We start from the raw sequence: 13721 nt of genomic DNA, 5'->3' as shown, positions 1-13721 counted from the left end.
CACTTGACACTCCAGTGTAAGGGAAATTGGTCTTACTCACTCTTACAAGATGATTGACATCGGATTTTTGTCAAATTGTAGACGCGTAAGTCACACACCGTTTTCCAGCTAGATGACAGCTTTCAATTTGAAAGCGTCGGAGTACTGCAGTATTTTCATCACATGAGCTCAACGAATGGAAAAGCATCTGGATGATGCATTTTTGATCTATGCGAACCTTTCTTTACACTGTTGTTCTTTCTGACCGAATTACAAAGGAGGAGAAAAAACCAAGAAAGAAACACCACAAACAAACGAAATACTGCATCTAAGAACATCTGTATGAACTTTACGTGTGTCTGTTATGTTCTGATTGTAAATCGGACTTTATAGGTTTTACACTATCATTTTGTAAATTACGTATCCACATGTTCAATACATTTTCTTATTATTGTATTACATACACACATATGTTTACATTTACAATTTCTTTTCCGTATCTGTTGAAAACTTTTTAAAACACATGTTATTTTCCTTGCTACCAGTGTAAGGTCGTCAAGTCAAGAACTGGCTTGATTATAAAATATAAACTTAAACACAATCCTTAGTTCGGATAGGTTAACACTGTCTGGTTTTCCATCCTTTGGACTCCAGCATGTACGAAGAAATGTCAATGGCATTCCAGTGAGGGAGCGCCATAAATACATGACTAAAACATGGAGTAGGAAAAAGCCGAAAGACGCTTCTCTGTGCAATTCGTTCCAATATGACTAATATTACATGTCCATGTGAAAAAATACGTGTTGATTTGGCGTTCACGGATGGTCCAAAAATTCCGATCTCTTTTTTTCTGAATGCTGAAAATTCACCTGTTTGTGTCTACCATATATATATACTATACATGAATAGTTATATCTAAATCCAAGAGAAAAGCTGAAAAGCACGAGTGGTTATAATCGAGTGTTACAATTGAACTAGGTGTGTGAATGCTGTCGCTTTGTCCGTCAAAGGTTGTAACAACCATTCAAGAAAGATGAATAACCACGAGTTTGGGTTGTTTACCCCAAAAATAAACCAAAAGCCCTTCTTACGATGTGAAGTTTTTCTTTTCTTCATCTAACTAAATACATACATGACACTTGAAAGTCATGTGTGTACTTATTTAACGTTGAATTGGGCTGTGCTACTTTACTTTTGTCCAGTGCGAGAACTGCGAAATTCATGAATTATACATGTCATATCCGGTTCGTATAGTAAGTTGAAACCACGGCTTTCACAGATCGCGTATGTACAGTAGTGACTCTACAACGCACTTCTGAGTAAAGCCCCGTGAGCTGTTAAGAAGATGGAGTTACTTTACAAGACGATCTTCGTTATGATCATACTGTGTGGGTGTCTGCCCAGTGATGCCAGAAATCAACAGCCGTTAGCAGTTATCCATCGACCTGGTATAGTATATTACATGCATCTAGCATTTCTGTGTTAATTCACCTTAGAACATGCGGATGGCCGTGGGTTTTCCTCCGACTCTGACCGATTTCCACCCTGATGGTGATCGCCGAGGTAGAAGTGAAATATTCTTGAGTACGGCATGAAACATCAATCAAATCAATCAATAAACAAATTCACTGTAGATAATTTTTAAGAAGAAACCTTGGCTTGTATTTTATCAAGGTTCAAACACAACAGCAATAATCGCCAATATTTTAGTGATTCTTTACATCCGCTAAGAATGACTTTCCTTTTGGTCAGCTTCCTACTAAAAATCTCTACCTGAATTTCTCAAACAACACACTGATTTGCAAACAGGCACACACGCCTATGTTTACCCATATTCAGTAAGCCGCCCTCTTGAGATCTCTAGAGGCACGAGGCCTTTGTTTTCATGTTAAAAAGCTAAACATCACCTTTCATGGAGCATAACAGAATATACTTAGCGTCAGCGGACGGTTTTGTTTTAATCATATAGCAAAAAATAATACCTAAACCAACACACTTATTCTGTGTTATCATAACCAGGAGCGCGAGTAAAACAGTAAAAAGCATTGTATACCCATGCGTTGTTTGATATAGTCACCTCCCTTAAGGGGGCCATTACCCAATATACCCAACTCTTTCTATCCAGAACGTCTTCATTGCAAGCCTCATTTGATGTAACAAATGCACCTCATTGCATGTATATTTTTTAAAGCTTTGATCAAAGTTTTAGGTAAATAATAAATATGATAGGTAAACACCAATCAGAAACACAGCGATTGTTTATATATATATATATATATATATATATATATATATATATATATATATATATATATATATATATATGTTCTTGAAAAGGACGTAAACACCAAACATACCTATATAAATATATATATATATATATATATATATATATATATATATATATATATATATATATATAGATAGATAGATAGATAGATAGATAGATAGATATATGCGTATAGGTATATGATTGGTGTTTATGTCCTTTTCAAGATATATTCTTGAAAAGGACATAAATATATACATATATATATGTAGATATATTCTTGAAAAAGAAATAAACACCAATCACTCACGACCATCCACAGGTTGCTGCAACCCTTCAAACGTACACGTACGTGGTATGATATCACAGGGTTTAAAACACCACATTGAAGGAACCGAGAAAGCTGAGTAGAGAAATATACAAGGAGTGGAATGCAATCAGTGTTACATGTATGTCAATACCTGTTAGAACGCTTGTTGACGGTGAAGTAAATTTAGATGCACTGTAAAAAGTAATGATGTAAATCTACAGCAAAAAGTGTTGGTAATTTCGTTATCAACACGTTTTGCTGTTAGTTTACAGTGACGGGACTACTGTTTATATAAACAACTTTCCTTGTAAAACAACACTAATTTATTATATTAAAATGCAATTTTACGGTGAAAACTACTGGCAATTTTGTTACCAACGTAAATACATGTAAATCCACAATTTGTGGTGCGCTGTAAATACATATCAGTTCTACTGTTTACTTATACCAGTGACTGCGGGAAAAAGTAAGGTAACATTGTAAGTTGACAGTCATTCTTAGTGTAACAATACAACATACGGGTAGAGATTTCCAGTGTAAGGTTACATGGTTCAAAGTATATCTGCAACTTGATATGTTGCTGACTTACAATGCTTTCATGTGTATTTACCTTTTGCAAAGAAAGAATTCTGTTGTATATTTACTAGTTGGAGTACTGCCGATTCATTACATTCCGTTGTAAATCTGCTTTTTGAGGTACTGTTGATTCACGGCATTCCGTGGTGCATCTGCTATTTGGAGAACTGTCGATTCACAACATTCCGTTGTATATCTGCTATTTAGAGTACTGTCGATTCACAACATTCCGTTGTATATTTGCTATTTGGAGTACTGTCGATTCACTACATTCCGTTTTATATCTACTATTTGGAGTGCTGTCGATTCACAACCTTCCGTTTTATATTTACTATTTGGAGTGCTGTCGATTCACAACATTCCGTTGTATGTCTGCTATTTGGGGTACTGTTGATTCACAACATTCCGTTGTATATCTGCTATTTAGAGTACTGTCGATTCACAATCTTCCGTTATATATTTACTATTTGAAGTACTGTTGACTCGCAACATTTCGTATTATATCTACTATTTGGAGATCTGTTGATTTACAACTTTCGGCTGGATCGGTTGCGGCCTGTTCGAGGGTTAATCAGGTACTTGGCAAGGTTTGGTTGTTTTCCAGTGTTTCTGCACCGTATCTTCTACTCATAAACCTGATTGCCGTAAAGCAAAGTAAATATTCTTAAATACAGCCTAAAACACCGGTCTAATAAGTAAATACACTATATACTTCAATTGGGAACACTTGTTTTTACTTACAACTGCAGACTGTCAGGGGTGGACGGAAGCAAACTTTCTGAAAAAAAAACACATGATGTGACTAGGAAACACTCCCATATGACAAGTCCTAGATAGACATGATGTAAGACCATGCAACAGGTTGTTGTCAGGGAGACTTCAAGAACCAGGTGGGTCATGAACCCTTTGTCTATCATTACCCTCCAAGCTCACAGATAGGCAAACAGAAGTACAAGAATACACAATCATTCAATAAAATCAACATAAACCGTAAGATCTGATATTTACTTGAAATTTATTTGCCTAAATGGGGCTTTCAAAAACTGTAGCAATATCAACATTATATAAATCAATGCCTATTGATGAAACAAAGCAAAAAAAGAAATTAGTCATATTTTCCCCCTAAAATATGTTCAGGTTGCTTTTTAGGACAATCTCCAGAGTTAATCACTTTACTGGGGTTTTGGCCTTGAATAGGCTGTAAAAAATTTCTGTCACACAAAGATAAACAATTATTTGTTGCTATCCTTCTAACTTCAACATATTGCCTTTTTTCTTAACCTTTTCAGCACTCAAAGATTGTCACACAGATGACACATATATCTGTACTGATATATCTGTACTGAAAGAAGAAAGAAATTAAACATATTTTTTTCCTTTAAATATGTTTAGTTTGCTTTTTCGGGCAATCTTCAGAGGCAATCACTCTAAACCTTGGAATAGGCTGTAAAATAATTACTATTGTACACGAAAGATAACACATTATTTGTTGCAATGCTATTCTTCAAACTTAAACATATTGCCTATTTTTCTAAACAGCTTTTTCAACACACAAAGAGTGGCACACTAAGGTAAAACATACATTTGTACTGATACATAAAACAAAAAAGAAAGAAAATAATCACATTTTTTACTTAAAATATGTGTAGTTTCCTTTTTCAGGCAATCTTCAGAGACAATCACCTTGCCGGGGCTTAAACCTTGAATGGGCTGTCAAAAATACTATGGCACACAAAAGATGTGACATTATTTGTTGCTATCTTTCTAACTTAAACATATTGCCTAATTTTCTTAACTTTTTAACACACAAGGTTTGAAACACACAGATAAAACATACATTTGTTCCGATTCTTTAAACAAATTGCCTATTTTTGTAACAAAAAGTCTTTAACAGATGTTTACGACATCTTTTTCGAAAAGGAAAATCAAATGGAGTTAAATCAAGTTTACTGAAGTTTGTTGTAGCTACCAAGGCATTAATTGCACATAAAATACATCATATCCACATAAAACACAAAAGGAACAAATATACCAAACACTTCTTGAAAACTAATCCAATGTTGGCAAACAAATATCAAAGATATTAGGTTTCAAACACAATGAAAATGGAGTCTAAATACAGGTGTTTTGCACCTTGTAATGCCACTGGTAGATACAACTACACCCATGCTTATTCCTCGATTAACACTATCTACTTAAGGCACAGAAAAAGACACGAGGCTGTTCAAATTCTGAGAAATTACGTCAGTTCGTATTGACTCAACACTGCTGTTGATTTTATCAAACCATGATCAGGGTTAATGAAATTGGTTTGAAGAATTTGTGATGGATGTATGTGTAGGAATAGCAAATTCATGGAACTGAAACAGCCTATGTTCATGTGAGCTATGAAAGGGCAATAGAGGGAAAGCCAGGTCAGCTTTAGCTGTGTCCCTCAATGTTAAGCACACAGATCAAAAGTGATTAAAACCTGGCTATCTATCGGCTGTGGTTGACGGTGACTCATAGAAAAACCATACCATACACTTTTACAGTGAGGATAAGGACTATCTCCACTGTTTGAGCTGGCCTAAGTGTTACAGAGAGCACTGTGGCATCTATTTCAGAGCGTCTGACAGAGTCAAAACAGCGGATAAAATGTCTACAGGAGCAGCAGGTGTAACACTGAAGTCTATTTCTGAGCATTTCAAGTGGCTGCCTAGATAGCCATGCGCTCGGATGCTGGTACCGCGTTCATTTGAGCTCAAGGCCCTGGCCTCCCAATCTATAGTCACCTCGCTCCGGCGATACGAGAACGCTACCTCGTCACCTCTCCCACCAGATCGCGGCCTGTGACACCAGAACGAGGCAAATTTCGCGTAAACGGTAGGGACCTCGTCCCCTCGTGTCGCGCCTAGAAGGGCGAGACCCGTGGCACAAAGGCAGTACCATTCGCGCGTGATTTGTAGTCCTCGTCCCGCGAACCGCGACCATGGGATATCCTCATCGATCCGGCTTGTATCAATATTTATGAGATTTCATTTAATTGATAATTTTTATCTTTTCATTGTTTTCAGGTGATCAGGATTATAATTGGTTTTTTCTGTGCGGTATTTGCGTATGGTGTAGATGTCCAGGGAAATTGTGCAAGAGAGCTTGTGTAAACTGTTTATAAGACATGAAGCCCAGGTGCTGACAAAATCACAGAATTTGAGAAATTGAGAACAATTCATACTTAACCGCACCATTCCAGTCGGAAATCCGGAGCAATGTCACATCAAGATTATCGGCTCATGCAGCGTTATAAAGCTAGCGGTTCTCGAGTTTAAACACATATTCTTTTGAGAAGAAATTAACCCCATAGCTGTATATGTTCTCTACTGTCTACTTCACTGGGATGGGCGCCCATGCATCACATACGCCATCCGGGTTCCTGGGACGCACATGCCCACCGTTTGCAATCGCCAGGCCCGCGAAACAGGATAACCAAGGTACCCAGAATACAACAGGCAGAAGAAAGCTGGCCATTTTGGAAACTTAGAATGAGTGGACACGTTGACCTTCCAGAAATATAGAAGGATGATCGACAGCTCGGGGTCTTATGTGTCTAGTGTTCCAGGACCCTAAGCATAGTAAAGGAAATATTAGACAGGTGGGGGAGGTTAGTAAGCCTAATCGACTGTTTTCCGACACTTTACGAAGCTTTCTATCGGGAGAATGAGGCCCATCCATGGCTATGGGAGCGCCAATACAACAGTTTAAAAAGCGAAGTGTAGTCCACGGCTTGTAAAATGTGTAGTATATGCCTACCGTTTAATCTTTTGATCTTGTCGTGGAATCCATTTCCATATTCACTGTACATAGAACCAGGTTTCATGAAACACCGGTGTTCAATAAATGGCTTAAGTCGGATTTGTGTCTCGTAACATTACAACATATTCAACACAAATACCCCGTTAGTCCAACACAACGTGCATGTTGAGTTTAGTAGAGTGTGTGCTATATTTAACAAAATCAGCTCTAGTAACAGAATACATTCTAGCATATCTCAGACCACAGATTTCCTGATGAACTTAACAGATTATTATTATTTATGTTTTTTTTACTGTGGACCAGACAATATTTTGGCAGTTTACATTCATATTGAAGAGATACAGAATCGACGCTGATTTCTTACAGTGGAAATGGTCACACTTGAATAAATCTGTCATGCCAAAAACTCAGCTTAGGCTCGGCAAAGGCTTGGCTTTCCTATCTATAACATCAGCCAATCCGTGGCTCAGTTGGTTAGCGCGCTAGCGCAGCGTAGTGATCCAGGAGCCTCTCACCAATGCGGTCGCCATGAGTTCAAGTCCAGCTCATGCTGGCTTCCTCTTCGGCCGTACGTGGGAAGTTCTGACAGCAACCTGCGGATGGTCGTGGGTTTCCCCCACCATAATGCTGGCGCGCGTCGTATAAGTGAAATATTCTTGAGCACAGCGTAAAACACCAATCAAATAAATAAATAAATTCTGTATTCCTATAAGCATTCTTAAGAGGATATCTACAAACAATATGAGCAGTACGTAAGTGAAATACCTCCTCGTAAGGTTACCTTTATCAGTCAAGATATGAACGGTCACCGTTAAAGGCATCTTACCCGAAGTACCCTAATTCTTCGACCTTTTCGACCACCACTGTGGCCAATATTTTGAACCATTGAGAGAACTATGGTGGTTTCAGAAATGCAGGTGCAGTTTTACGAAGCGTACATCTTCAGTGACACATACAGGCTATTTTTGTTATCATTTTCATATGAATCTTGCGCATGAATTCCACTCAAAAAAGTGCTTAGCGTCGAAAGCTTGAAGATTTAAAGTAAAAGTTCTGTTGCACTTGAACGAAGACTATTACTTCCCATGGAAGGTCTGATAGCAACCTGCGGATGGTCATGCGTTTCCCCTGGGCTCTACGCTGTTTCCTCCCACCATAAACGCCTGGCCGCCGTCGTGTAAGTGGAATATTCTTGAGTACGGCGTAAAACACCAATAAAATGAATAAATAAATAAATATACTTCCCATGTACCACAGTTGTCACGTCCATGGTACAGGAAAACAGTCAAAAAACATGCATAAACCCTCGCCAGACACCAGGGAAAAGGTAATTACCTTAAAGTGCTACTTCAGTTCCAAGATAAACCGGGCAGAAATATTAACCCAAGAAAAATGATATATCGGGTGCAGTGCTAACGTTAATGTAAAAAAAAAACCCAAAAAACAAACTACATTTAACCACTATGAATGAAAAGTTCTTAAAAACAAAATCTTCGGCAGTTTCCGTAAACTTTTCCTGTCACGTAATAATATATGAAGTCACGGAAGACACTTATGCTGGAAATGTCATAGGCGTTTGAAAGTACGTAACTTATGTCTGGCTATACGTCACTGAGTGAGTGAGTGCTTGGGGCTTAACGTCGTACTCAAACAATTTTCCAGTCATATGACGACGAAGGAATCCTTAGGGTGCATGTACGTGTAATGTGCCTCCTTGTTGCAGGACGGATTTCCACCGCCCTTTTATTTTAGTGCTGCTTCACTGAGACGACTTACCGAAGGCAAGTAAGGCGCCGTGCCCGAAACATTATACCTGGATCTACCAGTCCCGTATACACGTCACTGAAGGTTGACGGCCCACGTCAGGACCTGGCAAATTGAAACCGGCAGAAAACTTGTTTCCGCCATTATTCTCCCAAACTACTTACAACGGTTTGTATACGATGCAATTTTTGAATTATTTTTTAAACAATTCAGACGATCTCGATTATTACCATTTTAACACTGATTTTAACACGGACGAGTCTTGACACTGTAGTAAGATCTTTAAACACTCGGCCACGAGCTGTCCAAGACAGGTCAGATTGGAAGGTTTTTAAAACTGGCTGTTGTGTGAGAGGCTTACCATACACAACATAACATTACATATTTGATTAGCGTTTATGCCGTACTTAATCAGTATATTCACATACCGGACGATGGCCATCATTATGGTGGGGAGGAAACCAGTCACACAGCCCAGGGGAATCCAAGCACAATCCGCAGGTTGCGAAGACTTCCCACATACGACCGAAGAGGGAGTCAGCAGGAGCTGGACTTGAACTCACACTGACTGCATTGACGAGAGTTATTTAGTTGGTGTTTTACATCATACTCAAGAGCATTTCACAGGATGGAGGCCAGCATTATGGTGAGAGGAAACCGAGCAGAGCCCGGGGGGAAACCTACAACCATACGCAGGTTGTGCCTGACTTTCCATGTACGGCTGGAGAGGAAGTGCACATGATACATGTCATTAAAATTATAGTAAATAACACAAGACTTTCTCCTCTCTATTCAAGGTGACTTTATTTGTAGATATAGTTATCACAAAAAATATCTGGTCACATGATCATGAGTTGAGAGGAGGTCAAAGTTCATTAGGTCACCAGCCCCGCCATCTTGATTTCTCTCGACTCACACACGTCCATGTTAATATTTAGTGCTGCTTTCTGCGGAACGAACATCCTGTAGCAAGAGACAGACAAAACCGAGTTACCTCCCTTACATTCAGCATATACATATACATATATCAATAAAGTCGCTTATCTGAACAGTAAGCTTTTCTTATGGAACTATGTCTCTAAAGGGACAATACACCTGTACGTTTACGTACATTTTACTCCGAATATTTCCCTTCCATTGACAGCACTCATGACTGCAGGTGGAGGACAATTGCACAAACTTTATTTTATCATTCTGGGTTAAAATAAAATCGTATTTTGAGTCAAATCTTTGCAAATTTTTGTTTAGCTCCTAGAAAATTTGAGGAATTCCACCTGTAATGCTCATAATACACGCTAAAACACTCAAATATGGCAATTATACATATTTTCACACATACACACACGTTAGGGACAATTTCATTGGTTAGCAAAATTATTCTATTTTGTAGAAAATCATTCTGAGAACATTGTTTGTGAAAACTGATGAAATTTTACTTTTTGTGAAGCCCTGAATTTCGCCCTTGTAGTTTTGTTTCCAAAATCTGAGCAAAAACAGTGCATAAATCACACCTAAACTTGCTACTTTCCAATGCTTGGGGAATTAGGGTAATGTAAGAATGGAAAACATGTGCCCTGGAGCCCTGTCCAGACTCTCCAACATCACTCAACTTTTGTTGACTCAACAAGAGTCAACTTGAAGATTTGTCAACAAGTTGAGACATGTTGAGTAGTCTGGACAGGTTCTTCGACTTCCTTCAACAACACTCAACACTATCCAACATTGTTGAATCGGAAATGTTTTGTATATTTTGTCAACACATTGATTTAAGTTGAGTGAAAGTGACCGTCTTAATGACCTGTGCAAAATGGCGACACCAATAGGCGAAAGAGAGGAACTGGTCTCAGGATGAGACAGTTTCCTTGATACAGGAGTATGAAAAATACCCTAGCCTGTACAACACCCTCTCTAAAGATGACAAAGACAGAGACAAAAGAAAATCACTGTGTCTCACGCATTGGAGAGCAAGGTGGAAATTTCCCTCAAATTATCGAAAGTTTGGTAAACAAACACAGCAGTGAGCCCAACACGTGACAACAGTGTTGGACAATGCTGACCCACCTGATTTGTAGTGTGGACGGGAAACTCCACTTACCTCAACAGCATTCAACTTGCTGCTGAGTCAACACAAGATGAAAGATGGTGATAGTCTGGGACGGGGCTTAAACCTTACCTTCTGTGAGCCTGGCTTTAACACCTGTGGGTTGGCACAGAACTGTGGAACATCCGACGCACAATACTACTGTCTGGGCATGGCTGAACACCGTTGTTATTTTATAGCAACCTGAAACCAGAGGAAACAAAGCTAAATAAATCTCTCAAATTTTCACCAGTCCTGGGCAACACTGGCATGAAGAAGATTACTGTAACCTATGAAAGTTTTCGACCTAAACGAACACCTGTATGGTCATGTGATCTCCGCCCAGCGGCGCACTTGATCACAGTATGCACGTGGCAGACAGTTCCGGGAGCCTCTGCAGATGACCCTCTTGGATCAAAGAGACGGCATCAGCCAACAGAAGTACATCCTCAGAACAAACGGAACTTCATATTCAAATATCAGCTGAGATAATCAACTTTGTCACTGAAGGTGGTAAGTCAGGGCGAAATTACTTTTTATCAAAGAGTTCCATAAGGTACGTGAAAAGGTCTCCTTCTGTTAATTATACTTACATCTTTATCCAATTAAATTTACCTGAAAGATGTTCATACATTTCACTTGTATAACCAGACATGAACAAATCGGAGTTCTGCTGTATGCAAACTACCAAAAGTGTGGTTGTTGCAAAAACTGGTTTCGCTCATGCAGAAACAATTGTCTTCCGATATTTTAAAAATGAATTGAACCTGGTGCCTAAGAGATACGCTTTTTATGTTAGCTAACAGTATATTTGTTGCTATGTTAATCCTTAAGTGCCCGGTTTCCTCCCTCCACAATGCTGACTGCCGTCGTATAACTGTAGTATTCTTGATATGGCGTAAAACACCAATAAAATAAATAAAATAATTCTTAAGAATGAAACATGGCTCAGTATTTAAAAAAAACAATACACCTTTTAACAACCTGGCTAAACAATTTACTTTTAAGCATTTAGCTCTATTTTTATTCTAGAGGTTTACTTTATAATGTATTTTTTTAAATCAAGAAAAACACATAAAGGTGTTCTTATATACATTGCCTATATTATTATTTTTATTATTATACATTACATTAAGTTTTGCCTATATAATGTTCTGTATCATAATTTTTCTTGCTGCATTACCATTTACAAACTATTGCACATACATGTAGAGTAAGGGCAACCTACCTGACCTAATTAAGCATTAATTATTGATCAGCATGATGCCAAGACGGAAGTTACGGATTTGGAGTGAGTGAGTGAGTGCTTGGGGTTTAACGTCGTACTCAACAATTTTTCAGTCATATGACGACGAAGGAATCATTAGGGTGTAGGTACGTGTAATGTGCCTCCTTGTTGCATGACGGATTTTCACCGCTCTTTCATTTAGTGTCTGCTTCACTGAGACGACTTAGCGAGGCAAGTAAGCCGCCCCGCCCGAGCCATTATACTGATACAGGTCAACCAGTCGTTGCACTATCCCTTTCATTGCTGAACGCCATTTTTTTTAAAGTCTTAGGTGTGACTTGATCAAGGATTGATCTGGATCTACCGGTCCCGAAGCGGACTCTCTACCAAATGTGCTATCTGGGCCGGTACGGATTTGGAAGAGAATAACCGATTTATGTTGGCTGGATATCAAGACTGTGAATAGGAAGTCCGTGAACTATAGGCCCATATATGTGGGCTCCATACAAACATTGTCATAATCTAAACTTCCACAACATGCTTTCCTCTCCTGTACGCGGATACCACGTTTATCGTATTATATGGAATCCACAGTAGATGAATGATCTGAACACCCTCAGACATATCACACGTGCGACCCAAATGCCAATGCGCCCTCCTCAACCCCTCAAAAAAAAATAAAAAATACCAAGCTGCCACATCCCAACAGGTGTTTTCGGGGGGGGGGGGGGGGGGGGGGGGGGGGCAAGAGACGCATGCAGGAGGCATGTGGCGTGTTCGTTTGTGAAGCGCAAACGGTCGAATCGGGCAGGGGTCGAAAGCTGACAGACTACATTAGCACAGAAAGGTATCAATGCTAGTTTCACCATTGGAAGGGTCAGGGGAGATAGCTTTGGGAATCAAGTCCCATAGCACAAAGCCGTTTGTGCATGAACAATTTTTATTTCAGAGCAGGGGAGATAACTTTGGGAATAAAGTCCCATAGCCCAAAGCTGTTTACATAAAGAATTTTGATTTTAGATCAGGGGAGATATCTTTGGCAATCAAGTCCCATAGCCTAAAGCTGTTTTATGTGAATTTTGATTTCAGATGTCCATTATGTACGGTAAAAATGCAACCATTAGGAAAAATTTGATCATTTTTTGAAGTTTATCAATTCTTAGGATAGGAACCATGGTAACACTGTTAAGGAAGTAACATCGGTGATGAGAACACAGCTTTGTTGGTCGTAAGCTTTTCATGTAACTACCTGAAATGTTTGAAAATTTTCGTCCACAGCGAACTTGTTCATTTTTCCGGATTTTAACACTTCCACAGATTTTAGAACTGAGTTTTAAAGTTTATCTTTTTTAAGTTTTAATTTTTCAGCGCCAAAAACTAATATTTTATGACATTTATTTGTCTCCAAAAAACCTTTGAGATGGAATATTAAATCAGCATAAATGCTGACAATGTGTAACATATAGTATCCTGTACAACACCCAGACAAGAGTCTGCACCGATTTTATCCAATGTTATTGAGAACTTTAATAGTCTCCCACTGAAATAAACAGTGGCATCAAAAGTAAGGCCCAAACCCCCCAACTAAAAAACCCGTTTGACATTTACAAGATATGTGCACGGATGTTATGATATTTAGCACACAGTATTCCAGTAATCAAGTCAACACACTCCAGCAAGGATTACCGTGTAGATACAAATGTGCTCCACTGAAAATCATGCA

General features: G+C 38.8%; 1 protein-coding gene across 1 annotated transcript in view; it reads right to left on the bottom strand.

Annotated features, from left to right (window-relative positions):
• Nucleotides 1–9573: 9573 nt before the first annotated feature.
• Nucleotides 9574–13721, bottom strand: part of LOC135462695 (small ribosomal subunit protein eS27-like) — an 8854-nt gene continuing 4706 nt past the window's right edge. The window contains exons 3-4 of the mRNA XM_064739918.1: nt 10864–10974; nt 9574–9653 (exon numbers count right to left, since the gene is read on the bottom strand). Of these exons, the coding sequence (XP_064595988.1) occupies nt 9625–9653; nt 10864–10974 (140 nt within the window). The 3' untranslated portion in view covers nt 9574–9624. The remainder of the gene's footprint in view (nt 9654–10863; nt 10975–13721) is intronic.

The sequence above is a fragment of the Liolophura sinensis genome, chromosome 2, assembly GCF_032854445.1.
Source record: "Liolophura sinensis isolate JHLJ2023 chromosome 2, CUHK_Ljap_v2, whole genome shotgun sequence".
Lineage (NCBI taxonomy): Eukaryota > Metazoa > Mollusca > Polyplacophora > Chitonida > Chitonidae > Liolophura > Liolophura sinensis.
The sequence above is the reverse complement of the archived record's forward strand: the minus strand, read 5'-3'. Positions and strand labels throughout refer to the sequence as shown.